Here is a 27466-nt window from a genome sequence, read left to right as displayed (position 1 = left end):
CATCCAACAAAAATAACATACAGAGATTGCTCTGTATGGTTAATTTTTTGTCGAAGTTCATTCCAAACATGTCTGTTATGAAATCTCATCTAAGGGGGGGAACTGCTAAAGAAAGACATTGAGTTTCAGTGGAACCATGAGCAAGATCGAAGCTTTGTGAATCTGAAAAGATTGATCAGTTCAACTTCTGTGTTGAAAGTATTTAACGACTCCTTGCCTATTGTTATTCAGTGTGACAGTTCCAGATGGGCTCGGTGTTTGCTTATTGCAAGAAGGCCATCCAGTTTCTTTTGCATCCATGGATGCAAAAGACAGGTTCCTGCAGGAACCTGTCAGAAACTGAAAAAAACTATGCTCAGATTGAGGAATAATTACTTGCCATAGTCTTTGCATTTGAAAACTTTCACAACTTGGTTTACGGCCACAAAGTACTTGTCAAAAGTGACCACAAACCATTGATTTCAATAGTTCACAAGCCCATCGGCAAGATCTCAACTCGATTACAAAGAATGCTTCTCAAATTACTTAAGTATGATTTATCTGTCACTATGATTTACACTGTCGAATACTTGCCAGGTTGTCAAATGCATATTGCTGATGCATTGTCAAGGGCTCACATTAAAGACACGGGTGTAGACAATCTAGGAATGTTTCATGTCATACATGAAATTTCCAAATCACTGCCTATTAGTGAGAGAAAATGTTATGTATCTGGCAACACCAGAAAATACAGTATTATGTTTTACGAAGGTGGCAACACTTGAAGGGAATGACAACATGGCGGGAACGAGATGTAAATATTGTTCCGTAATAAATTAGTTAAGAATTATCGTTCATCTCATGATTCACTACCGAAACGGCTCATAAAGTACAATAAAGTTGGCGACGACTGAAAAAAAAAAAAGAATCGGAAATGGCAGACATCGACGATCTAGTAACCGTTTTAAATAATTTCGTCTCGAAACTAAACGAAACTCATCCAGCACCTTCAACCGGCGTCAATGTGAAAACGCTTCTCCAGTCACAATCGATCTCGTTTGAATGCTACGACGAAGCTAACGAAAGTTTCGGTGAATATGTACAAAGACTCGAAAACTACTTCCAGCTCAAAGGACTCACGGATTCAACAGCCGACGTCGCCGAAGCCAAGAAAATGGTGCTAATCAACTGTCTCGGATCCAAGTACTATCACCTGCTTTCCAGTCTAACTTCACCGGATCTCCCTTCATCGAAGACGTACGACGACCTGCTGAAAATCTTGAAAGATCATCTCTGCAAAAGGGTAAACATCCTGACGGAACAACACAAGTTTCTTTGCCGCACACAACACCCAGGTGAGCCGATTTCGAATTATATCGCTACATTAAAAGAACTTTCGAAAACCGCCGAATTCAAATCTAGTTGTGAAAATGCTGAATGCTCAAAATCTGTCATCAACCTCATGCTACGTGCTCAATTTATACGAGGATTACAGGATGCCGAAATCCGCGAAAGAATTCTACAACAAGCTGAACTGACATTCGACGAAACACTCGAAGTCGCATTAGCGATTGAAGCTTCGAAAATCGAAAATAAAGAACTCTACAAGAGTAATTACGGTTCCAGTGTGAATAAAATTGCGCAATGTAATAACAGCGGGAGTTCGCGACGGAAATCGACTCCGCATCGACGCGACAGATCGGCAAGTCGGAAGCGAAACCTCAATTTGAGAGACATCGGGTTAGAAAACGTGTGTCTCCATTGCGGAAAAAACAACCACCAGACTCAAAACTGTCGAGTGAAACACAAGCTCTCATGTCAGATTTGCTTCAAAAAAGGTCATATCAGTAGAGTATGTATTACAGAGCTTCTGAAACGGAAAAATAAAAGCGGATCTGAAGGAAATACTGTTCAATATGTGGAAAATCCAGATCACTTTCAAGTGAGCCAAATTGTTGATATATGCACTAACACTGCTGAAAAAGACGATAGAATATTTGCAGTCATTCAATTAAATGGGAAAAATTGTCGTTTCGAATGTGACTCTGGTAGTTGTGTGAGCATCATGAACATAAGTGACTACAGGCGTTTAAACCTAAATCTTCCGATCCTGAAAACAAATATATTTTTCCGAAGTTATACAGGTGAAATTTTCAAATCTATCGGATACGTCAAAGTGACTGTATGCTACAATGCTAAATCCAGTGAAGAAGAATTATACCTTGTCAATTTGAAGAGAGAACCTATCCTTGGTCGAAATTGGATGCGTAAATTGGATATCAACATAAATGACATTCATGATTCCTCAAGTGTCAAGCATATACCTGTGTGTGCCGTAAAAAGATCTGTTCCTAGTATTGTCAATGAATACTCTGATGTTTTTGAACAAACAGTGGGCAAGATTCCAGATTATACATGCTCCCTGAAATTGCGAAAAGATGCCAAACCAGTGTTTGTTAAACCCCGTCCAGTACCATATGCTTTGCGTGAAAAAGTTGAAAAAGAACTGGATAACTTGTGTGATCAAGGGATCATAGAAAAAGTGGATTATTCAGAATGGGGAACTCCACTTGTCATCGTGCCAAAATCTGATGGTTCTGTAAGACTTTGTGCTGATTACAAGGTGACTGTAAACAATCAACTTCATGATGCCAGACACCCAATACCCAAGATTGAAGATATATTCAACAAGCTACGAGGTGGTTCATATTTCTGCACATTGGACATCCATAAAGCATATTTGCATTTAGCAGTCAATGAAGATAGTGCAAAAGTTCAAACGATCTCTACACATCGAGGTACTTATTTGGCAAAAAGATTGTTTTTTGGTATTAAAACTGCACCGAACGAATTTCATTCTTTCATGGATCAGTTTGTTCAAGATTTAGATGGAGTAACTGCATATTTTGATGATTTAATTATACAAGGCAAGACTTATGAGGAATGCACAACACACTTGCTGAATGTTCTAAATAAATTACGAAAATATCATTTGCATGTAAATATCAACAAATGTAAATTTTTTGAAAAAAGTGTAGAATACCTTGGACATGTTATAACTTCCAAAGGACTGAACAAATCTCCAGCTAAGATTCAAGCTATTCAAGAAGCACCCAGACCAAAAAATGTTGACGAATTGAGACAATTTTTGGGCTTAGTTATGTATTACTCGAAATTCATCAAGAGTGCATCAAGGTTACTTCACCCACTAAATAATCTTCTCAAGAAAAGTATTCCGTTCAACTGGACAGCTGATTGTGAAGCAGCATGGATAAAAATCAAGTCTGAAATTGCTAGTGACCAAGTCCTCATACCATTTACTCCAGAACTTCCAGTGACTTTGGCTACTGATGCTAGTCCACATGGTCTATCCGGAATATTATCGCATATTATGCCTGATGGAAGTGAACGTCCTATTGCATTCGCTTCAAGATCACTAACAGCTGCTGAGAAAAATTACAGCCAGCTCGATCGAGAAGCTACAGCTGTATATTGGGCATGCAGAAAGTTCTATGATTACATCTTTGGTCGAAAATTCACATTGGTAGTGGACAATAAACCAATGATGACTCTCTTGCATCCAGAGAAAAAACTTCCAGCATTGTCAGCTACAAGAATGTTGCGGTATGCACATTTCCTTTCCAACTTCGACTATGACATCAAACATCGAAAATCATCCGAACATGCAAATGTAGACTATTTGTCGAGAAGTCCCTTACCACTGACAGATGTACAAGTCAATACTGTTGATGATGAATACATCCTGCAAGCATCAGTGATTAGACACATATCCACAGACACAATTACTTCTGAAGAAATCCGAAAAGAAACAGAATTGGATGATGATCTACATGAACTAAAGAAAAATGTGATGGAAGGAACTTTATATGACCCAGAAATAACATTACAAGAAGGAATTCTACTTCGTGGACAGCGTGTAATAATACCTAAGACACTTCAACCAACCATCCTTCAAGAACTACACTCAACTCATTGTGGAATAGTGAAGATGAAAGCACTTGCTCGAAATTACTGCTATTGGAAGAATATTGACTCTGACATAGAAAGTCTAGTGAAAAGTTGCAAGAACTGTTGTGACGTCAAGAAAAACCCCCAGAAAGCTCCAGTGCACAATTGGGAAAGTCCAACAAGAAATTGGCAACGTGTTCACATGGACTATGCGGGACCTTTCATGGGACATTTTTTCTTACTTGTCATCGATGCGAAGTCTAAATGGCCAAAAATCTACTACATGAAGAAAGCTCCAGATTCTGCTATTACAATTCATTTCCTGCGAGAAATATTCAGTCGACATGGACTGCCAGAAATTCTCGTTAGTGATAATGCTTCAATTTTCAAATCACAAAAACTCATGGACTTCTGCAAACGAAATGGTATTCGACAACGAATGATAGCTCCTGGTCATCCCTCTACAAATGGACAAGCAGAACGTTATTGCCAAACCCTGAAGACAAAACTGAAATGCATGGAATTCGAACGAGGAACACTTCACGAAAAATTATGTAAACTACTGTTTCGGTACAGAGCTACACCTCTTTCATGTGGAAAGACACCAGCAGAATTATTGTTGGGAGAGAATCTCAGAACAAAGCTAGATCTCCTCAAACCTACAACTCCTGAGTCATACAAGAACAATGCAACACAGCCAGTCTTTGACAAATTTTTCAAGGAAGGAGATAGAGTACAGTCAAGGAATTACACTCATTCAAGCTTATGGAAGTATGGAACTGTTGTTCAACGATTGGGTCATGTTCATTACCTAGTTGAACTAGATGATGGATACATTATCAAGAGACATTTTGAACAGCTTCGACGGTGTGAAGTCAATCGACCGTCTTCTCCAACTCCTATTCGACTATCAGTTCCTATGAGACACTTCCCTCAAAAGAAATCTGTCACTTTTAGTGATCATGTAAGTCAACAAGAGATTCCTGCAATTTGCCAACACAAGACTTCATCTATGGTAGATGCTTCTACTGAAACAGAGCAAACTTCAAATGCAACTCCTCGATCAACAAGAACTATTTTTCCTCCAGTTCAGACTACTCAACTGAGACGCTCAACTCGCTCTAGAAAACCAGTTCAAAGATTGAACTTGTGACTGTTCAAGTGTTGATTCTTGTGTATAACTTTTGATTGTATCATTAATCATCTCTTAATTTAGTGTGGGAGAATTGTTATGTATCTGGCAACACCAGAAAATACAGTATTATGTTTTACGAAGGTGGCAACACTTGAAGGGAATGACAACATGGCGGGAACGAGATGTAAATATTGTTCCGTAATAAATTAGTTAAGAATTATCGTTCATCTCATGATTCACTACCGAAACGGCTCATAAAGTACAATAAAGAAAACTAAAACAATTCCAAAAATGTACTGAGCTTGACCCAACCCTTCAAGAGATAATTCATTATGATAAGAATGGTTGGCCCACTGACAGATGTTCAAGCACTGTCAAACAGTACTACAAGCTACGAGAACAAATATACATAGCTGATGGGTTGTTGTTTTTTAATAACAAACTAATAATCCCTGAAGCTATATTGGCCTGGCTGATCAAGAGATATTGAAATAATAGTGATGAATTGTGATATTTGCGAAACATTCAGGAAGCAGAATGTTAAAGAACCACTGACAAATCACTCAATTCCTAACAGACCTTTTTTTCTAAAGTTGGTGTTGATCTAATAGAATTCTGAAACAAATACTATCTTGTATTGGCTGACTATTTCGCAAAATGGATAGAAATTAAGGGGATAAAGGACATGCATCAGAAGTAATTAGCACACTCAAAGGCCTCTTCAGTAAATTTGGGGTACAAAAACCAAGTTGTCTCAGACTTACATTACAGACAATTTGCTGATACATAAAATTTTGAGTTCATTTTCTCAAGTGCCAGGTATCCCAAAAGTAACGGAATGGCAGAAAGATCAGTAGGAATAGCTAAGAGCATGTTTAGGAAATCCAATGGTGATAAAGAGAAGATTTTGGTTAGCTTAATAGAATATCGGAACACGCCTCTTCCTGACATGAACTTATCTCCTGCTCAATTAATGTTTATCGTCGGCTAAAAACAAAATTACCCATTTCAGAAGAATTGTTCAAAACTGAGCTAAACAAGAATGTGACCCACCTTTTGAAAGAAAAGCAAAGAAAGCAAAAGTTATATTATGACAGAGATGCTCACCCCCTTAGGAATTCTAAACAATGGTGAAAGAGCAAGTGTTTGGAATTTCAATAAGAAACAATGGGAATGAGCAGAGATAGTTTCAGCTCACTAATCTCCAAGATCATACAGTGAAAACACCCTGTGGTAGAATTCTACAAAGAAACAGAAGTCATATTCGACCATCACAGTGCCAATCTTTCACATACAATGCGTCAACAGACTTAAAGATGTCAGATGCGTCAAAGTTTTACTGAAAATCTTATTTTTTATTCTCCAGCAACATGGCATCAGAGCTAATGCCATAATATATTTGGTGATAATAGCCTAGACAACAATGTGCTCAAGGTGTTCTTATATAAGCACTTTGAGCAAGCATGTTGGTTTCTGCGCAGCAGCAGCAACAAAAAATGTAGTTTATTAATTCTGGCGGCTTTTTTCGATTTACACTTTCTTTTTTAAGTCTATTTTAAGTCAATCTTATCATGAAACACTTTGATTTATGCTTGTTTCTCAGGAGCAACTTGAGCTTACTTTCTGTCAAGAAGTTCAGGAATTCCTGATCTAATTAAACTAAAATATCAGATATCGAGTCTGTGAAAAGACCACCTCATGTATGTGTTTGTACAATTCATCATTTTAATATTGTTTGTGTTGCCAAAGAACTTTCTTATTTGGATAACAGCTGTTTGACAGAAATGTTCTTTTGTTTGCTATTTATTTCAGCTGGTATTCTGCTGACAAAGAATATATATGTTTTGTTCATGTGTCACCCGTCCTGCTATCAGCTGCTCCTGTGAGTGCTTGTCTCGTCTCTCTAGGTGCCACTAATATCATGCAGCATCAGAAACATTTTAGACCTGAGGGTGCTCAGTTTGAGCTTCATGCAGGAAATTCTCATTTGAGCATTAATTCTGCTGATTGCTAAAACTAGTTCTACAAAATACTGTGGGAAATACTCTCCAGCAACCCCGGCTTCAATGCCACTGCACTGTCTGTCATGCAAGGGCCTTCAATATAACACTATTATTAGATAAATTCATTCACAACAATTGGGGATAGGTTGACAGAACTCTAACATAGCGTTGTCAGGGAAGAAATAAAAATTCTGAATTGATACAAAATTCAGAATCAATGTATAAATGAAAATGTATACAGTCACCTGGTTCAAACATCCATTTTTGTGCTCAACCTTTCCCTTATGGGATTTTGGATGAACAAAGCGTGAATTTGGTTCTTGAACAAGCTCAAGAACCGGTAAACCCTTGGTTCCCTCTATGCCAGAAGGAAACCAAGGGAGTCCAGCCCCCCAAAAAAATGAGAGAAAATGATTGATATATATGGAGTAACATGGTTAAGTTAATTGAAGAAATGAAGATTGAACAGTAAATTAAAGAGTTTTACCCATTAGATAACTTTTAACTTTAATTCTGTTTGAGAACTGAAATCTTATTTCATTGAAGTACTATAAAAAAAGAAATAAACTATCATGCACAAATGTACATCATTAATACCCAGGTATCAAATTGAAATTATTTATCTCAATTTCAATACTAGTTGCAAAGAATTTAAATATGCACCTAATAAATAAAGCACTTTTTTCACATCATGCTGATCAATTGCCTGATATAAATCTGCAGCAGTGCCTGAAGGAATTTTTTCTAAATTTTCTTTATTAAGTTGCATCAAAAGGTTTTCAATAAGCTCTTGATCTTTCTCACTGGGCAAACCAACTGCAAATAACACACAAAGCATAAGCGCATTACTAAAAAAATGTAGTAATTTCTTAGGTGTTTAAAAAAATATGAATTATCATAAAAACTATACAACAAACCTAGAAAATATTTTTACCCTTTCCCGAACTATTTATATATATATATATATAAAATATATTAATTCAATAACCGATTATTTTATTTAATAGTATTTATTGAATTTAGTATTCAATAAACTCATGGCACTCATTTTCAAATAAAAAAAATACAATTTAAATGCACAATAAAATTCAGCTGTTTTAACTTTTAACCCTTAAAGTGATAAGTAATTATCATGATTTTGTAAGTCTCAATGAAAAAAAAAACTATACAATTTAAAAAAAATTTGTAATTTTTTACACAGTCAAGAGATTAATAACTCGAGCATCCGCAAGATTTTGTAGCATGAGCCAGAGCAATCCCAGAATTAATTTATAAATCAAAAGTTTCTGCTAAAAACTTGAGTCGAGTACCCACGGGTCTAAAACACTTCTGACACCCATGGGAATAAGTGAACTAACTCAGCAAAAGTTAGACAAAATTAGGTAACAAAAATACCAGCGTAATTTTTTCAGTGTTTGTTGCTATGAGTGTATCATTATTCCAGACTATTTAAAGAGCTATTTTGTAGAAACATCACATACAAGCACACAGTACATGGTTACTGATAGAGAATGTTTTGTCTGCATGTAAAAGCACTGGTTCCATACCATCACCAGGTAACAGGAAAGATATTCTAGCTCTTCCTTTCCTGCAAAAAAAAAATTTAACTCTATCGTTGTGAAATGTCAAAAATGTAATACATCCAATAGAAACAAAGTATTTTAAAATCTTATTAGTGTATACTACATTTGCAATAGTAATTTTCCAAGCAATTTCTTTAGTGTTGAACATATTTCAATTTATTTTACTTTACATGGAAAATTTTGATCAGCTCTGATGTAGAAATGTTTAAGAGCTAATATGGCCTTGAGCTATGTTTCTCTAATTTCAGTGATTGGTATCGTTGAACTCTTAAACAAATTACCTGAACATTTCTTGAGATATAATAAACTGAAATTGTCTTGTTTTCCAGAAAGGAAACATTCAGCAATGGCTGCTAAAGCCCAATTACTTGTGTCATGCAGTATATTTTTAATAATTATAAATCTACAGATTTTTTTCCATTTGTAATGGATGTATTTTCATTTCCTTAAACCATATTGTCATCAAATGCCCAAACTAAGAAAGTGCAAAAAGTTGCTTTTGAGAATAGTGCATTTTTAAAGGCTCAATTATGTCTAAAAAATTAGAATTTCAACATCAGGGAAAAGAAAAATCTAAATGTTGAGGCTCAACCTTTACAATTTCCTTTTCCCCGATGTATAAATTCTGATCTTTTAGACATAATTGAACCTTTAAAAATTCGCTATTCTGAAAAAGTAACTTTTTCACTTTTGGTGTGTGACGGTGATGATATAGAGATGACAATAAAGAGAGGCATTTAATCTTTTTTTTTAAAGTTGCATGTTCTGTGAAAAACATATATCTCAAATACAAATTTAAATACAAGGCCACAACAGGCAAAATGACCAACGAGGTGGCTATAACAAATATGGATGTCATATATTTTTAAAATACAGCAATCCCCATTTAAACAAAGAATTATAAAAACTAAAAACTATACATACATGATAAAATATAATACAATGCCCACATAAAAAATATTTATGGTTTTGTCTTACCTAAGAATGGATAGCTTCTAGATTTACCTCTGCAATTTCCAGAAGAAATCCAGGGAATTGTGTGTCTGGCTAACATGTTTATCATATTTTTTTTAAACTTGTCAATTGTGTTAGAATTTACTATCCCCAGGGGTATAAGCTATTCCATTTATTAACAACCCTATTAGAGAAAAATTCCCTGTGACACCACAACGTAGCATTGTCCCTTACCAATCGATACTGGTGTCTCCTTGTCAAAGCAGTTGATTGATGGTGTATTAATAATTCATCATCTATCGAGTTGAAAACTTTTAACACCTTGATCCTTGATCATAGCTTCCCAACAACTGTGTTCTTCCAATGTAAACATCTTCAAAACATGAGAAGTCCCTCTTCATAACTCAAACCCTGTGTGCTAACAAAGACACACATAGCTCTTCTCTGCACCCCTTCAACCAATTCTATGTACCTCTGTGGGTATGGTTTCCAAAACCTCACAGCATGCTCCAGTACAGGACAAACTAAGCCTCGGAAAAGCAGAAGAATGACTTTAGGAGAATGTGAAGAGACTTTTTCGAAAATGAAACTGAGCATTCTATTTGCTTTTTTGACCACTGCTGAACAATGTTCAGAAAACCTAAGCTGCTCGTCAATGAGAATTCCCAAATCGGTGACCCTAGTTGCATCCGGGATATAGTGACACCATTCAACTCATAAAATATTTTACTCTGGTTTCCCCCCCCCCCCGGATGCAATTTTTTTTCATAGTGTTAATATATATTTTTCATGCATAGTGAGAACTCCTTTATACTAATACATTTCTCTGGTCTCTGGAATGTATCATTATATGGGTATTTCACTGTATATACTTATTTTGAGGTATACATTTAAAGGTCATGTCAATTGCATTAAAGAAGCACTTGAGGTTAAAGAAGACAAAATAAAATAGAAATGAAATGACAACACAATGTCTGTCATTGTAATGCAATCAGCACTGTTCAAAACTAAGGCTAGGAATCAATCAAAATTTTTAAATGGTTAATTGCCGCTGTGGTGGTCGAGTGGTTATAGTAACGGACTCGCGATGCGAGGATCCGGGTTCGAACCCCACAGTGGTGGTCGGCTGAAGTTGGTTTTCTGTGGTTCCCAACTTCAAGGCGCAAATGCGAGCCGATCTCCCCGTTAAAAAGTCTCGCCACAGAGAGCAACAGTCCTACAACGATAAATCATTCAATCATAACACTTCACTCATAGTTAGAAAAACTAGTGGCAGATGACAGCACTACACATAACAAGCATTACAGAGAAACAACAAAACTTCACGTCAGGTTTCACTACATGTACACGCACATTCCCGCATGTACCGATTCGTTGGGGGGTTCTGCGGGGGGGGGGGGGGTGCATGTGTGGTGTAGTAGTAGTAGGTAGGGCCTCCAAAAAATGGCTTGGGGATCCATGATGTTCCTAAGTCAGCCACCTCGTTGTGCAATTTGCATGTTGTGGCATTGTATTTGTATAATAATCAAAAAATTTAAATCGATTAATCAAATATTTTTTGTGACCATATAATATTAATAGATGCTATAAAAAAATGTCATTCATTTCACTTACCTATTCGGTATGTGTAAAAAAATATAGGAATAGCTTAAGAAATTAAGGCTGCCTGCTTCAAGCAATTTAATATGCTGAACATAATTGCCAAAACCTGTTATTTCTTCACTTGGATCTTGTCATTTTTTTTTAAATCAGTTATTTTTGGTTATTATTTACTCATTTTGATTATATTGTTGCTTGTTTTCCTAGAAACTCTTGAATGGCACTTATGAGGAAATGAGCTGACGCTTCCAAGAATACAAAAACTACTGTTCATAGTGGAGACAATAAATTTTGTTCGAGTCTTCTAAAACTTGCATCAAACTCAATTTGAAACCGAAATCATCAGTTTTTGTTGAATCTAATTTGATCAAAATATTAATGCAAATATTTTTAAATATGGTCACTTATCAAAAGTTTTCTGTATAAAACATGATTTATAAAACATCTAATCAGTGTTTTCAAAAAAATCAAGTTAATTCACAAACTTTTAATGAAAATTTTAATCGAATTGATTGAGTCGATTAACTCAACTAAAATTTTTAACTGCAATTAACAATTGATTAATTAACCAACCCGATTAATTGGACCAGACCTATCCAAAACCTATAAATAGTTTTAGGCTTTTCTTTCACATTGAAACATACAAATATGAATACAAAGAACACCACAAGTTTTGGAAGACAGCAGATAAAGAAGAGTAAAAAAAACCAAATCAAAAAGTGAAAGCATTATTAAACAATTCTCTAGGGCAGTGGTTCTCAATTGAGGCTCCTTGTACACCCCCCCCCCCCCCAGAGGCTCTGCAGCCACTTGCGGGAAATTTAAAAAAAACAGTGAATTTGAAAAAAATTAATTCTAAATGTTTTTAAATAATAAAACTAAATCAGTAACTTTGATGAATAAATAAAGGCCTATTGGGCTCCGCCATAGAAATTATATGCAGGAAAGGGCTCTATGAGACAAAAAGGTTAAGAACCTCTGCTCTAGTGGTTGCCTAAACTGATGATATAATATGACTAAATATGATGACTAAAATATGATGGCATATTGAATATCAGACATTGTGAACATCTTTGAAACATGCAGCATAGAAGTAGGAATATTCAGAACTGTATCAAAAGATGTTCAGAAGTGCCACGAGTTTGACACCAGATCAATCCTACTCAAAATATTCCCTGATACAGAGGTACAACAGAAATAGGAAAAAAGATGAACACAGAACAGGTTGCTACTGCAGGAAGTCTTTTTACCGAGGAGTCAGCAGGCCAATCTCTCTTGAGATAGGAGATCCAGGTGACCAAGAAAATGTAAAATGCTGGAATATAACGCTGTCACTATGGTGCTGTAATAACATACATGCAACACTTCTTTCAAATGCAGCAAAACTTAATTTGGTACGCACATAATTTAAGATACAGTGCATGCCACTTAATGTGATCACATTAGAATTCTGGGTTTCTGATAACAATAACCGATTGATAACTACATCCAAAACAAACCCAGAAGCAAATAGGATGACCATACATCTGATTTAGTATAAAAGAATGGGACAACTCTATTTTTTTACATAAAATGTTAAAATGTTTAATTGTGCCACAGAATTCCACCGACTCCTTTCTGTTCTTTTATCATATTGTTTGAAGGCTTAAATTTTTCTCTTCAAGCTAATATCATGTTTTTTGTTCAATAATTGGAAAAAGTTAGAATAAAACTGTTTTAGGCGAACTACAGTACTTTTGTAATGTACAATCTCTTGCACAAGTCTTTTGGCCAAAAACTGTGAATGGTCTACTGAAGGAAACTAAAAGGGGGGGGGGGAAGGGTTTTTTCTTCTACCTCACTATAAGTCCATTGCGAAAGCAATGCCATACATACAGGGTGGTCATAAAATAACTTTGACATTTTATGAGCCTGTAGCAGCTGCAAAAATCAAAAGATTTGAATGAAATTTGAGATATAGGAGTTTCAAATGTATATACACATTTTCAAATCTTATTCCTTATTTTTTCATGGTTTTTCTAATAAATATCCTCGAATAAAGATCTATAATAAATCAGGTTTATTCAGGTTATATATATACACAACTGACATGTTTGAAAAGAAATACAATAAACATGTTTGGGTAAATCGAGAAGCTATCCATACTTAAAATAAGACAACCATAAATATATTTTATGGGCATTGTATAATATTTTATCATGTGTATATATATTGCTCTTATAGTTTTTGTAATTGCATTTTTAATTGGGGGTTGCTGTATTTTAGAAATATATGACATCCATATTTGTTATGGGCATCTTTTTCCTCAGCCACGTCATTGAGCATTTTGCCTGTTGTGGCCTTGTATTTGTATATATATATAAAGTAAAACCTCGATAAGTTGTCACCTCAAGTTATTGAAAAATTGTGACGGCTTAAGCGGAGTGTCATCAGTTTTAATGTGCAATGTTGTGAAAATCATATAAATTTAAAGTAATATGACATTTATTAAAGTATGAATCAAAATAACAATATTAATAAAATTTATAGATTGCGAAAAAAAGAATAATAGCAATTTTTTACCTCTTTTGATCTCTTATTACTTAACTTATCGTGGTAAAATGTACTGGTACACTTCGATTTATACTAGTAATTTTTAATTTAGACTAACAGAGCAACTGTTAGAATAGTTGGCTTTTCTTCATAAACTCTCTATTGCACATTAATTTTACATATATATCAAATTTAATTTTAGTGCTTTAATTCTTCATCAGTAGCGTATGATACAACTACAGGGTAATCTCAAAACTTTTGACTTGAGTTGGATGGCCCTGGGCAATTAAGTAAACAGAAGACCTCAACTTGGGAAAGAATGTCTAATTATTTTTCAACAAAGATATTTTGTCTAAATTTCAAGCCCTAAATTAGTAGAATCCATGCTTTCTCTATGATAGTTTCTTATCCGTAGCACTTTGACTTTAACTTGATTAATTTGATTCTACGATTTACATAATTTTTGATTTCCTTGCACTATATGTAATCTTTGACGTATCAATAAATTTTGGTTTTGCCGGAGATGCCCTGGTCCCTCCTCCACTGGGGGGGGGGGGGGGGCGAAGTGCTTAGGTTGCTTCTTGCGAAAGAGCCTGGGTGTCTTGCAGTTTCTCTAGTAGAGCCCATGCAGAAATGAGATCTAGCTTGAACAGTCCCCAACGTTCCAAAAACCTTAGTCTGCAAATGAACTTCCCCAGTGTAATTTTCGTTAATCCTATATACCCAAACTGTTCTGTTTGGGTATATAGGATTTCATGGTGACTTCTAAGAATACAGCAATGTTGTTAATAAGCTTTGGGAGCCATAAAAATAGTTTGTTCCTCTTTCTCAAACTTTTTCATAGTGACGAGTTGAACGAAATTAGTGACGAGTAAACGAGGGTTTAATAACATTGTTGTCTATGAGAGCTGGAAGGGCCTGAAGAAAAATGACGACTTAACGAGGTTTACTGTATATTCAAGTATCTAACTACTGAAAAGACAATACATACGAAACTGGTGCTCGATTCTGTTGCTTCAAAGAGAAATCGGGTGAGGTTACATTCACTTCAAGATGAACTATTTGAAGCCCATCATCAGATCCACAATGAGGGCATACATCTGGATTTTTTATGGCGCTCAACTCACATTGTACATGGAAAAAATGAAATTCTTGCCTGCCATTATGCTCTTTTCCACATCGCATAAAAGTTCCCTGATAGAAACAAAAAAAAATGCATTCATATTGAACAATTTGTTAAATAAAGTGAATTAAATAGAAAAAATATCAAAGTGCAACTGACAGAAAGTGAATAAATATACAGCAGAGTTTCAATAATCTGAGGTGAATGGGATTGAGATGGCCTCAGATTGCTGAAAACTTGGATTATTTGAAAAATAAATTAAAAAAACTTTCAGAGGAGGGCAGTATTGATTTTATGTTAAATGTATATATACAGTGAAACATTTATATAACAATACTCACCATTACCTATTCAATGGCTTAATTCATTACCAATTAATGTTGCTAAGACCAGGGGTGGCTCGAGATGAAATTCTTACCCATGGAAGATATCTTTCTGAAACACCTCCGGCATACAAGCTGCAGCAAAACAAAAAATTCACAGGTCCTGAAAAAATGCAGATTTATAACATCGTCAACCATTTTAAATCAACTGCTGGATGAAGGTCACCTCAAAATTTTTCCATTTTACTCTGTTTGATGCTTTTGCCATCCAGTTGACTCCAGCCACTTTTTGGATCTCATCAATCCAGCTTGTTTGATTTAACACCATGGGGTACCAATCCAAAATACTAGTAGTCCATCTATTACCTTGTATATGTCCAGCCCATTTCCATTTTAAACGTTCAATTGTTTCCATGATATCATATACCTTTCTGTGGCTTTTTATAAAAGTGAAAGTTGCTGGTCATCCCGTATATATCGGACTCAAGCATGTACGCAGGAGAGAGTGCATTGCATGGTTTTTCAGGAATTATTGGGGGACTCGGCCCCCCTTACAAAATTTATTGGGGTAAAATTAAGCTCAAAGGGCCTCAGCCCCTAGGTTTTGGTGCCTATGGTTCTTGGTATACATAGTTTTCTACTTCTTCTATCTCTGTGTTGTTAAGCAAAATCCTCTTCAAAGCAAAGGAGTTGAACATAACTTTAGTCTTTCGCAGATTCGTTTTCAAACCCACCTGAATACTTGTCTTTGCCAGTTCTTGTATCATTTTTTCTAGTTCGTTTGGATTACTGCTGATAATAACAATGTCGTTGGCAAAACACAAATGGTTGAGAATTGAGAAATTCTCCATTTATTTTAGTGTCTTTCTCATCCAATCTATTTTTGTGAATACTTCTTCTAAAACAGCTGTAAAAGCTTTGGTGAGATAGTATCCTGTCTGACTCCTTTTTCAAGTTTAATCTTTGCTTTTCCTTTATCCATATGAATGGTTACAGTTGCTTTGCCATATATTTTCTTGATGATATTGATGTGTCTTTTCTTCTTTTGTGATGTAACTCTTTTGTGATGAGTTGCAATTATTAGTCATTTTAAAGATCCAGGATAGACTAATTGTATAATTCAAACTTTTTTCAGTGACTGGATTAACCAAGTTCAACTGCATTTACATCAATGATAGAATTTATTCATCCCTTTTGTGATTATGCAATTTCTACAAACTGATTTTTCAAAAAATTCTGAATATTCCTCACAATTCCTCCTTCTTTCTATGCTTTTCAAGTTAGAAGGAAATTACATGAATAATTTGATAACCATGGTGAAACTTCACTACAATGATAAATCTTAGAGATATAAAATTCTCGAGAATAACCTCTCTCTTTAGGAGAATATTCTTGAGAATATTCAGTTATTTATAATAGTAGTCCTTGCAGAGAGTATTCTCAAGAATATTTGTAATAACATGTATTATAAATAATCTCAATAAATAACTTGAGAATAATTCTTATTATTTTTGATAACAATATTCTCTAGTAATTTATAATGGTAGTCCTTTGAGAGAATATTCTTTGTTCAAGTCTCTCTCCTCGACGGGAATATTGAAGTTTGTAGCCCACAATATTGAAACTTGAAACCAAGAAAATTAAACCAATATGGCTGAATTGCACAACTTTTAAAGAAATATGAGCGATACAGTATGTAAGTGTATGTACAGCACCCACAACTTTTATCCGAACGATGGCGATATCTTGGATTCTATTTATTGTAAAAGAAAAAGAAAGGTACCATTCTTCTTTGTTTAAAATCTTCCATAAGTGTATCAAGTTCATTTTTTCTTAAGGGGGCATCTAGATGTTGAAACAAGATCCAACTTTTGAAAATTCAATGGTAACCCCATTTTTTTTCCATATTTGGATTCAGTATCTCAAGAAATGCCGAAATACCAAATTTCATCAATTTTGAACAAACGGTTAGTGAAATATAAATTATTGGAAAATGAGTGTCGTAATGTTAAACAGAAACAATTGCTTTGCGATACATCGTTTGGAATAATTATGGTGTAAATATTCGTTCAATCATGGATATAAAGTCACTAAAATGAAGAGTAATGAAAAAAGTTTGTTTTTCACCTCCATAAAATAAAAACTATTTATTTTTTAACAGTACTAAAAAAAAAAAAAATCAAAATACTCGCGTAGCATATGGAGCATTTATCGTTCGAAACTTTAGTGTGTTTTTCCCCTCTGCAATCAACCTTCAAATTCAGTTTCTCAATGTTGAGAGCGTCCCGAAACACATTTTTACTCATACCTCTCTCATTTTTATACTTACAGCGATGAAATTTAATTTTTAGGGTAAATGCAATGCGATAAATCAGATAAGATGAAAAAAAATAAGGGTTTACATTGAAGATTTCGAAGTTTGAACAATTATAAATATGTAGATGACCCCTCATCAAGACAAATTGCACATATTTGGGTAGAAAATCACAAACCATAATTTTTGGTGAAAACTGCTTCATTCTACAGCTTTTAGAACCCAAGATGACCCCATCGTTCGGTTAAAAGTTGTGGGTACTGTACATTGAAAAAACAACAGTTCTGTATCTTCTTAGAATGAAGGTGATTGTATAAGAATAGCTTCCTTTGTCAATCAACTTTGATTATACTATTTGCTTTGAACTAATTTCTGAAAATTTATCTAATTTCAAAAAACTTTTCAAGGTTCAAATCTTCATAACCAAACTTTTAAAACTCATTCATTACTAGGAGAATATTCTCAAACTAAAAGTTGTCATTGGGAGGTAATTATGCTAAAAATTGCTTTGTTTTAAATGTTTTAGGCAATGAAAACTGATTTATAGTTCATAATATAAAAAAATTGGTAAAAAAAAATTCATTATTTATACGAAAAATGAACATTCTCGATTATTCTCCAATTTTTACATCCAAGAGAATATTCTCATCTTACATCTCTAATAAATCCCTCTGCAACAGTATTCTTTGAAGTCTTGTTTGGAACTGTCTATAGTCTAATGTTAAACTGCTACCTCTCAATACAGTGTGATAATCCCTCTACAAAAATATTTTTTCTTGATTTGCAGAGTATCGTTTTATCAAGATTTCACTGAGTGTGTGTGTGACTATACCTTTGGTGCACAAAACAATAATTCAAAAATTTATGAAATTACTTTTTCAAAACTTAGTCATGTAAAATTCATGCCAGCATTGGGTAATGATTGAGTGAAGTTTATAATATTTGAGCAATCAATATCATTACTTAACTCATACCATGTAATTGCTGATTCGTGAGCTTTATTCGTATTATTCCCTTGTACTTGAAATCACACAACACTTATAGGTACAATTTTCTCTCTTAATTCTTTAGAGCAAAAAAATTTCCCTCATTAAAACAATGTTTAATTTTTCAGATGAAACAAGTATTTAGAAGCAAAAGAAGGACAAAAGCAGATATCCCTGATAGAATTTGAGAGCTGAGACTCGATCATAGTTATTTCATAATGTCACGAAAGAAAATTGCAATATTTATTTACTATGTGTGCTTACAAAATAAATTAATGGTATATCAAACACAATCTCAAATACTTGCATATAAATATGAATAAATTATTTTCGATAATTATTTTGTCATTATTTCTTAAAAGGAAAATGTTAGCTTTTTTTACGTAGTTGCATGAATCTCGAGTTTGTGTCTTGGTTATATTCAAGTTACAGTGTAAATTTTGAAAGAAACAAATTATGACTGTGAATATCATGTAAATATATATAAAAAAATTCCAGATTTAACTTAGCCTGCAAGTAGAGAGAGGGACGGAAAATGATTTCGTTGATGAATAATGACATCTATATCAATATATGTCAGTTAGTTTTTTTTAAATAGTTTTTAGTCTTAGCTATTAGTATCATCTCGAGTTAAACATTGGCATGATTCAAATGCAATACAGCCAAGAATTATAGTCTTTTTATACACTTATGCTTGTATTGACTATTATGGATTTGAAACTTTGTTTATATATGAATTTTTTATAAAAAAAATCTCACAGCTTCAACGAAGTGCTTTTAACTTTAACTGTTTTCAACTGAATTTAACTTTTCATGTAGGCTAATCAAAATACTAGCACACATGTTGAAACACAGTTTTTGTACTTTCATACTTAATAAAATGTACATACTCAAAATAAAAACCATTGGGTGTAGCATCTTTTGTGCAGGATTGCATAAAAAAACAGAATCCTAAGAAATGATAAAATGTTCAAGAGAAGAAAAAAATCAACATTTTTTCCACAGAACCTGACCGATGATCTTTTCCCCTTAAGATTTCATTTATGATTAATGAACTTTGGAATATTTATGTGGATAAAAAATTTTTTTTTTCAGTGTAGTGAAATTTGCATCTGTGGATTAAATCCCAGAAAATATGATACATGTGATATAAATTATTTGCAATAATCTAATCTGAATTTGTGAGCTAGCAATTTGGTAGCCAAATGATTAACCATCATTATCGATATCTCAGGGTGGGAGAAAAACATAGCTTGAAAGAAGTGGAATTTTCATTTAAAAATGGGGCAGTAAAAGTGTAGCCACATTATTATTTTGCTCACAGAAAATGAAAATTGCTGAAATGTAAGCACAAGAATTGAGTTTTCTACTTTATTAGAAGACCAAATACCCTGCTTCATCTTTCATCCAATCAGCACAGGATGGCTTACCTACACCGTTGATCACAAATGGTATTTAGATTCTATAAAAGGAAACTGTGGACACTAAACTTTACTTTTCATGATTCCTCCAACTCATCAGCACATTGTATGATGTGGGATGAAAGTAAATGAGCTCGTGGTGGAAAAGAAATGGCCAAATAATGTAATACCCCTCTTTGACTCTACCATTCAAGAAATTCCCATATAGACAGATAATTCTGTGGTGTTTGGTCAGAACATAACTCCGAAATCACATTTTTGAGATATAAGCATTTTCTCATTGTCATTTAAAAATAAAAAATAAAGCATACATACTAATACGAATGAAAATATTATATATCAGCAAGTTGTTTAGCCGTATGCATGTATATTTGTGCATTTATCTCTTCTAATTAGTTGTAATGATCAAGACTTACTTATAGATCAAAAAGCCATTTTTTGGAGATATCATGTTCTGACCAAACACCACAGAAATTGTTATGGTCAAAATAAAACCAAGTCTTTCATTAGACTTCTTTGGATTTTTAAAACCTACCCAAAGATTCAACTAATAGATCAAAAATTTTTGTTAAGGAACCACACCCATGTGGAAGCTAACACAGTTTATGGTCATATAGGAAGGAAAAGAAAAAACCAAACCTGGCGGTACTGATACCTTGGGACTGACAGCAACTTGTACACCAAACATCTACTGAATACACTGTACACATTATGGAATGACTGAGAAAACAAACCCATTGTTCATCAGCAGAGAAGTTAGTTTTGTCTTGAGAAAACTTGATACTGACAAACAACCTATTTTATGTCTGATTGTGTGTTCACCTTCAGGTTCATCAAGATCATATTGGAAAGTTGTTTTTTAAAAGTCCTTTTAATGATGACTTCAAAGAACTTGATTTAACTCTAAGCAGCAAAGCAGAAATCACTAACCTCCTTCATAATACCAATCTCTTTTTAATGAAGTAGGCTTTCTTCCAATTTTCAGCAGATGCAAACTAAGGGGTATAGGGGAAAGTATTCCATTTAAAAATCAACTCTACAAAATATCTGGGCTTGTCAATGCTACAATATGAGGCTTTTAAGGAGGTGAGATATCTCTTCAATGCTGATTAAAGGATTAAGAAGATCCAGGAGAAGTAAAGTCATTAGATCATTTGAAGCTTTACCACCTGTCACTAGTGACTTGTTACCGATTTCTCAGAAAAAATATGAAGACTTGATATCATTTTTGCAATTTCTACCTTCTGTGTGTCATTTTAATAAGAATTTACCAACATCTACTAATACTCAGAAGTAGTTTGCCAAAAAGTTCATGAAGGTGAAGCTCTTGACGAGCTTAACTGATATACTATTTTTTTTTCAATATAAATTAGGTAATTTAATCCTTAAAACAGCACTTATAATTTTGATAGCCATCATCTCTTACCCTGTAAAGATGATGTATAACGAGGTTATTTTTTATTAAGAAATCTATTTCAAAGGTGTTTCTGGTACTCCGGGGACCGGACAAGTGAGAAGCTGAATTTTTCCTTTGCTTCCGAACCATTCTGGTGTTTTTAATTTCGTAACGTTCTCAGCTCATATTAAAATGTTTTAGCTATGTGCTCAAGGTTTCATTGTGGATAATTTTAACTTGAATGTATAATTTTAATGATAAATTTTTGAAAATCTTTATCCAAATTCATTTTTCACTGCCAATTTTTGGCACGATTCGTTGGCTACAGAAATTTTGTTTCATTCAATAACAATTATATTTTAGACTATACAGAAATTTTTTCCTTCAGCAATATATTTTTTTTTACCATAGAGATAACATTTTCCTTGTTAGCTCATAAAATTAGTGAATTGTTTGAAACTGCAATTTGCTTATTTAAAAATCTTTCATAAAAGGAATAGTTTGTTTAAAAAAATGTATGCAATATAGAATATTTGCTTATATAGTGTAAATACCTCATTTCAATCTTAGGTGCAGATGTAGTGTAATCCCTTTTCCGAATTAAGCATTATATTTATATTATCAGCATGACTTAAATTTTATTCTGCTGGTAAGTATAAACCTAGTTTTCATTTTTTAATTTATTTTCTCAACTTTAATAAATTTAAATATCATGGTAAGTCAGTCACATACATAAATAAAATAATGATTCTGGTTTTTAGAATTTCTTTACTATATATATGAACTTTATAACATTATTTTTTATATATTTTACAAAGTTATGTAGGGGAAGGGTAGACATAGTGGCCATGTTAAGAAAAAATACTATTTTTTTTTGATAGGAAAACATTATACAAATCTTTTGCTTGTTTTTTAAGTTAGTTTAGATATTTAGATTCATGCAAAACACATCATTTTGATTTTACTTTGGTTACTTTTTGAGGAAAAAAAAAATTCCCTGCAACCCCACCAAATGGCCACTTTGCCCTCCAGGGAGAAGCATAAAGAAGCTGATGCGAAAAGAAAACATGTATGAAATCGAAAGTTCATTTCTGAGAGTCAGGAAAACTCTGATGTCACCAAATGGAAGAAGCCCCACATAGCTGATAATAAAATGCTTGCAGCTTTAGAGAAGGTTGAGGCAGAGGATGGTAAGGGTTCTTATAAACAGAAGTACATAGAAGCAAGGAAGCAAATTACCATAGTAGAAAATGAAATCATAGAACTTGAAAAAAAAGTTTAATAATTTTAATAATAATAATATAATAACATGATCCTCACGTATAATGTTTATGTATAATGTTTATTCCCAAGGGATCAGCATGATCCGTCCAGGGAATTTGTTAGTGTTAGTAAACATCCATGCCCGAACGGGGATTTGAACCCAGACCTGCACAGTGAGAAGCTAGTTCCTTAACCACTCGACTGCCAGGCGGTAGTCGAGTGGTTAGGGAAGGCAGTCGTTTGAATCATTTAATCAAATTTCTGAGATACAGAGGCACCCAAAAAGTATATTAAAACATGCAAAAAGAACATTGGTCACTCTGTAAATGATTTGGTCAGACTCAAATAGCCAAATATTGTCGGAAATACCAAATGTACAAGAGGTTGGCAATCCAGACACATCTAATGCACAAGCATTACTGCCTCAGGTACTCCATAAGCAAGAACTTATTGAGGGCAGTAATGTTTTTATTGATAAGAAAGTTTTATTCAATATTTGTGTAGATGCTGGTGGGGATGGGAGAAAATTGAAGAGAGAAATCTCTTAGTAAATTTGTATGATCCTGAGAAAGAGTTGGAAAATCATAGCCTAACAGGAAAAGTGTCAAATGCGTTCAAAGATATAGTGCTGTGAAATCTAAAATTCCATTTAACAAATGAAGCATTGGATTTTTTGTTACAACTTTTATGTTTGCATGTACCCAATTCTTCCAAAAGCAAAGTATCTGTTTTTTCAGCATTTTCAAAAATTTAAGGATTTAGCTAAAATTTATGTACCATGTCCTAAATGTGGACTATTTTACACAGAACCATTTGGTTTTTATCTGAATGCAAACAAAAATATTGTGAGGACTGTGCAACTGTAGCTAGCTATAATACATGCATGCCAACTCGTTGGGCATTTTGCCTGTTGTGGCATTTGTATGGCAACCATTTCTCAACTTTTGATATCTTGCAGAAAATTCATTTGGTTCTGAAAGATTCATGTGTGCAGAACTATTTATGGGAATGCAGCTTTGATGACGAGTCATATTCTGACATAACCAGTTGTGTTATGTATAAGAATTTAGAAAAAAAAAGACACTGATTTGACAACTCTCATTCAACACAGATGGTGTTCCCTTGTTTAACTCATTTAAATGTAGCTTTTGGCCATTGCAAATTGCTTTAAATGAATTGCCATTTGCCATTAAGATATATGTTGCGCATATCTGTTGAAAAAGGACATGGAAGGGTGATGCCCTATACTTTAAAAGACATTACTAGTTTGTCCCCCCCCCCCCCCACTCAGAGTAGTTTTTTAATTCAGCAAAACATGCTGTTGAAATAGATGCTCCAATTTTTAATGTTAAAGGGCCAAGTAAACTGAAGAGCCAAAAAAACTGGTACAGGCATGCGTATGCAAATAAAGAGATATGGAACCAATCAGAGTATGGCGCTGCGGTCGGCAACGCCTATATAACACAACAAGTGTCTGGCATAGTTGTTAGATCGGTTACTGCTGCTACAATGGCAGGTTATCGAGATTTAAGTGAGTTTGAACGTGGTGTTTATAGTCGGCGCACAAGAGATGGGACATAGCATCTCCGAGGTAGCGATGAAATTTGGATTTTCACGTACGACCATTTCACGAGTGTACCGTGAATATCGGGAATTCGGTAAAAAATTAAATCTACGACATCTCTGCGGCCGGAAAAAGATCATGCGAGAACGGGACCAATGACGACTGACGAGAATCATTAAACGTGACAGACATGCAACCCTTCCGCAAATTGCTGCAGATTTCAATGCTGGGCCATCAACAAGTGTCAGCGTGCGAAACATCATCGATATGGGCTTTCAGAGCCGAAGACCCACTCGTGTACCCTTGATGACTGCACGACACAAAGCTTTACGCCTCGCCTGGGCCTGACAACGACATTGGACTGTTGAGGACTGGAAACACGTTGCCTGGTCTGACGAGTCTCGGTTCCAATTGCTTCGAGCTGATGGACGTGTACGGGTGTGGAGACAACCTCATGAATCCATGGACCCTACATGTCAACAGGGGACTGTTCAAGCTGGTGGAGGCTCTGTGATGGTATGGGGCGTGTGCAGTTGGCGTGATATGGGACCCCTGATACGTCTAGATACGATTCTGACAGGTGACAGGTACGTAAGCATCCTGTCTGATCACCTGCACCCATTCATGTCCATTGTGCATTCCGGACTTGGACAATTTCAGCAAGACAATGTGACACCCCACACGTCCAGAATTGCTACAAAGTGGCTCTAGGAACACTCTTCTGACTTTAGACACTTCAGCTCTGGCCACCTAAATCCCCAGACATGAACATTATTGAACATATCTGGGATGCCTTGCAACGTGCTGTTCAGAAGAGATCGCCACCCCCGCTTATTCCTACAGATTTATGGACAGCCCTGCAGGATTCATGGTGTCAATTACCTCCAGCACTACTTCAGACATTAGTCGAGTCCATGCAACGTCGTGTTGTGGCACTTCTGCGCGCTCGAGGGGGCCCTACGCGATATTAGGCAGGTGACCAGTTTTTTTGGCTCTTCAGTGTATATTAAGTGCACTAGATCACTTCAATATTATCTCTGGTTTTATAACTGATTATATGCATTGTGTTTGTTTGGGTGTTGTTAGTCAATTTACTATGTTATGGTTTGTGAACTCTTCCACACATTATGCTTTTCATTTAACTGATCTACAGAGATCAAACATTATGCGCTATATTATGGCACCCTCTGTAATAAAATGTAAACCACAGTCTTTGGAATCGGTGAAATACTGGAAAGCAACTGAATGGTTATATTGACTCCTCTTTTATTCTCCCTCCCTTTTAGTAAATTCTTTTCCAAAAAAAATTTTACAACCACTGGTTACTCCTTGTGGCCAGTATGAATAATTGTACAACAGAACAACCGAGCATTGTAGAGTACATGTTGACAAAGTAGTTTGTAATTGATATTGATGAATTATGTGCGCCTCAGCATTTCTTATAATATTCATATGCTCTTACACATTCCTAATTGTGTAAGAACCTGGGGTATGTTGTGGAATTATTCCAATTTCATGTTTGAAAGTTATAATGGTGTTTTAAAAAGATTTGTATATGGTTCTCTCACAAGGCTACACATGAAATTGCTCAAAATTTGTTAACATACAAAAATTCATTAGAAATACATATTCATCTAATTTCTTTCTTATTCAAGGGCAGCAGAAGTATTTGAAAATTTAAATCAAGGGTTTCATTTGAACAATACATTAAAATATAAGAATTTGGTAATTGGCAAATCATGGATTTTAAGGGGCAATATTAATATTGTACTGTATCATTTTGCAGCTGTTACTGGACAAAATATTGAACAGTTATTTTCCTTCAAAAGGGTTTATTATAAAAATTTGTATATTCCTTAGAGCAGTGATTCCCAACATAGGTGTTAACGCTCCCAGGGGCAGTAGAAGCTATGGGTATAACATAGGATCATATGGGTTCGATTGCGTTGGGGGGGGGGGGGGTGATGGGAAAAAAAATTTCTGAAGAGGGCGACGAGGCTAAAAAGGTTGGGAAACTATGGTCTAGAGCAGTGTTTCTCAACCTTTTGAAGTTTGCGTCACCCTTGGGAATAACATCAAAATTTGGGGCACCCTTCCTTGAATACAGAGTTTACTACAACAAAAATCACTGAGTGGAAATACATCAATATAGTTTTGTTCGATTAATGATTAATGTGAAACTTTTGATTGATGCTTAGAACACAGACATTTAATATTAGGCCTTACAGTTGGTAAAGAAACACCTATATTGTTCTCAAGGCCTTGCAGTGTATTTATTGCTTTAAATTTTATTGTCTCCATAACCAGAAAAGGCTTGCTTGCATAGAATATGATGTTGAAAAGGGTGAAAGGGTCATTAGATTATGATACTCCTCTCTCAATCCAATCCAAAACAACAGCCACTGATGACTCACTCTTGGTGAGCTTACCTTTCAGTGTGGAATCACCACAAAGATCAATAAATTCATCTGATTCGCCAAGCAATGAAATCTATTTTGTCTGTCTGTGAAATCAAATGGTAAGACAACCCAGTCGAGATTCTCAGTAGAAAGAAATGGAAAGTACATATATATATATATATATATATATTGCAATTTTGATAAGTGTTGAAAAATGAAGTCTTTCAGCTTATCCGAAGATGATGTCACCCTCCACTATTATTACAAAGGTTTCGACAGCTGGCTGATGCAAAGATAAATCCAAGAAAAAAAATTCAACTGTCTTTGAGGGAAATTGCGAACCTACGTCCTCTCACTTGCCGAATGAGCGCACTAGACTACAAAGCCAACAAATCATCTTTCCTTAGAGCTCGTGTGCTCTGAACGGGACCGTACACATATGGACAGCCAGACTCAGGCAAAAGCTCACACAGATAGCGACTTATCCGATAAGTCTGCCATGCATGAGAGTAATTTATTCGACTTGATATATTTTAAGACCTTGAGTGGACTAATATTTTTTTATTTATTTCCATAATATCTCGCGGCACCCTAGGGTGTCGGGGCACACCGTTTGGGAAACACTGGTCTAGAGCATTTTAGTAATAAAAAGTCAGCAAATTGCATTGTAATGAGTAGAGCCCGGATTATATGCAAATGCATATGTGCATATGCTTTTGCATATTTTGACCTTTTTTAGCATTAATGCATATAAATGCATAAAATCAAAGAATTTTCAGTATAAGTGCATATTTTGAAGGTTTATTTAACTCACTCAGTTTTTTTTTATAATTTTTCAAATAAACATTGTTCATATAAATAATATATTGTTCAAATAAATATTTTTATAATATCGATTTTTTTCCCGCAGGTGAAATTTAGTG

General features: G+C 34.7%; 1 protein-coding gene across 4 annotated transcripts in view; it reads right to left on the bottom strand.

The window, feature by feature from the left end:
- LOC149065461 (histone-lysine N-methyltransferase EHMT2-like) overlaps positions 1-27466 on the bottom strand; it is a 178833-nt gene that overhangs the window by 88374 nt on the left and 62993 nt on the right. For 2 of the 4 annotated variants that reach the window (XM_089254034.1, XM_089254037.1), the window contains 3 exons: positions 14746-14948; positions 8568-8674; positions 7750-7902 (listed from right to left, as the gene is read on the bottom strand). In XM_089254034.1, the coding sequence (XP_089110160.1) occupies positions 7750-7902; positions 8568-8674; positions 14746-14948 (463 nt within the window). The remainder of the gene's footprint in view (positions 1-7749; positions 7903-8567; positions 8675-14745; positions 14949-27466) is intronic. The other 2 variants (XM_089254035.1, XM_089254036.1) reach the window with 2 other exon arrangements.

The sequence above is a fragment of the Pholcus phalangioides genome, unplaced genomic scaffold (assembly GCF_987345545.1).
Source record: "Pholcus phalangioides strain wild (caught in Gottingen) unplaced genomic scaffold, Ppha-v1.0 ptg000039l_1, whole genome shotgun sequence".
NCBI lineage: Eukaryota > Metazoa > Arthropoda > Arachnida > Araneae > Pholcidae > Pholcus > Pholcus phalangioides.
Note: the sequence above shows the minus strand (reverse complement) of the source record. Positions and strands in the feature narration are given on the sequence as shown.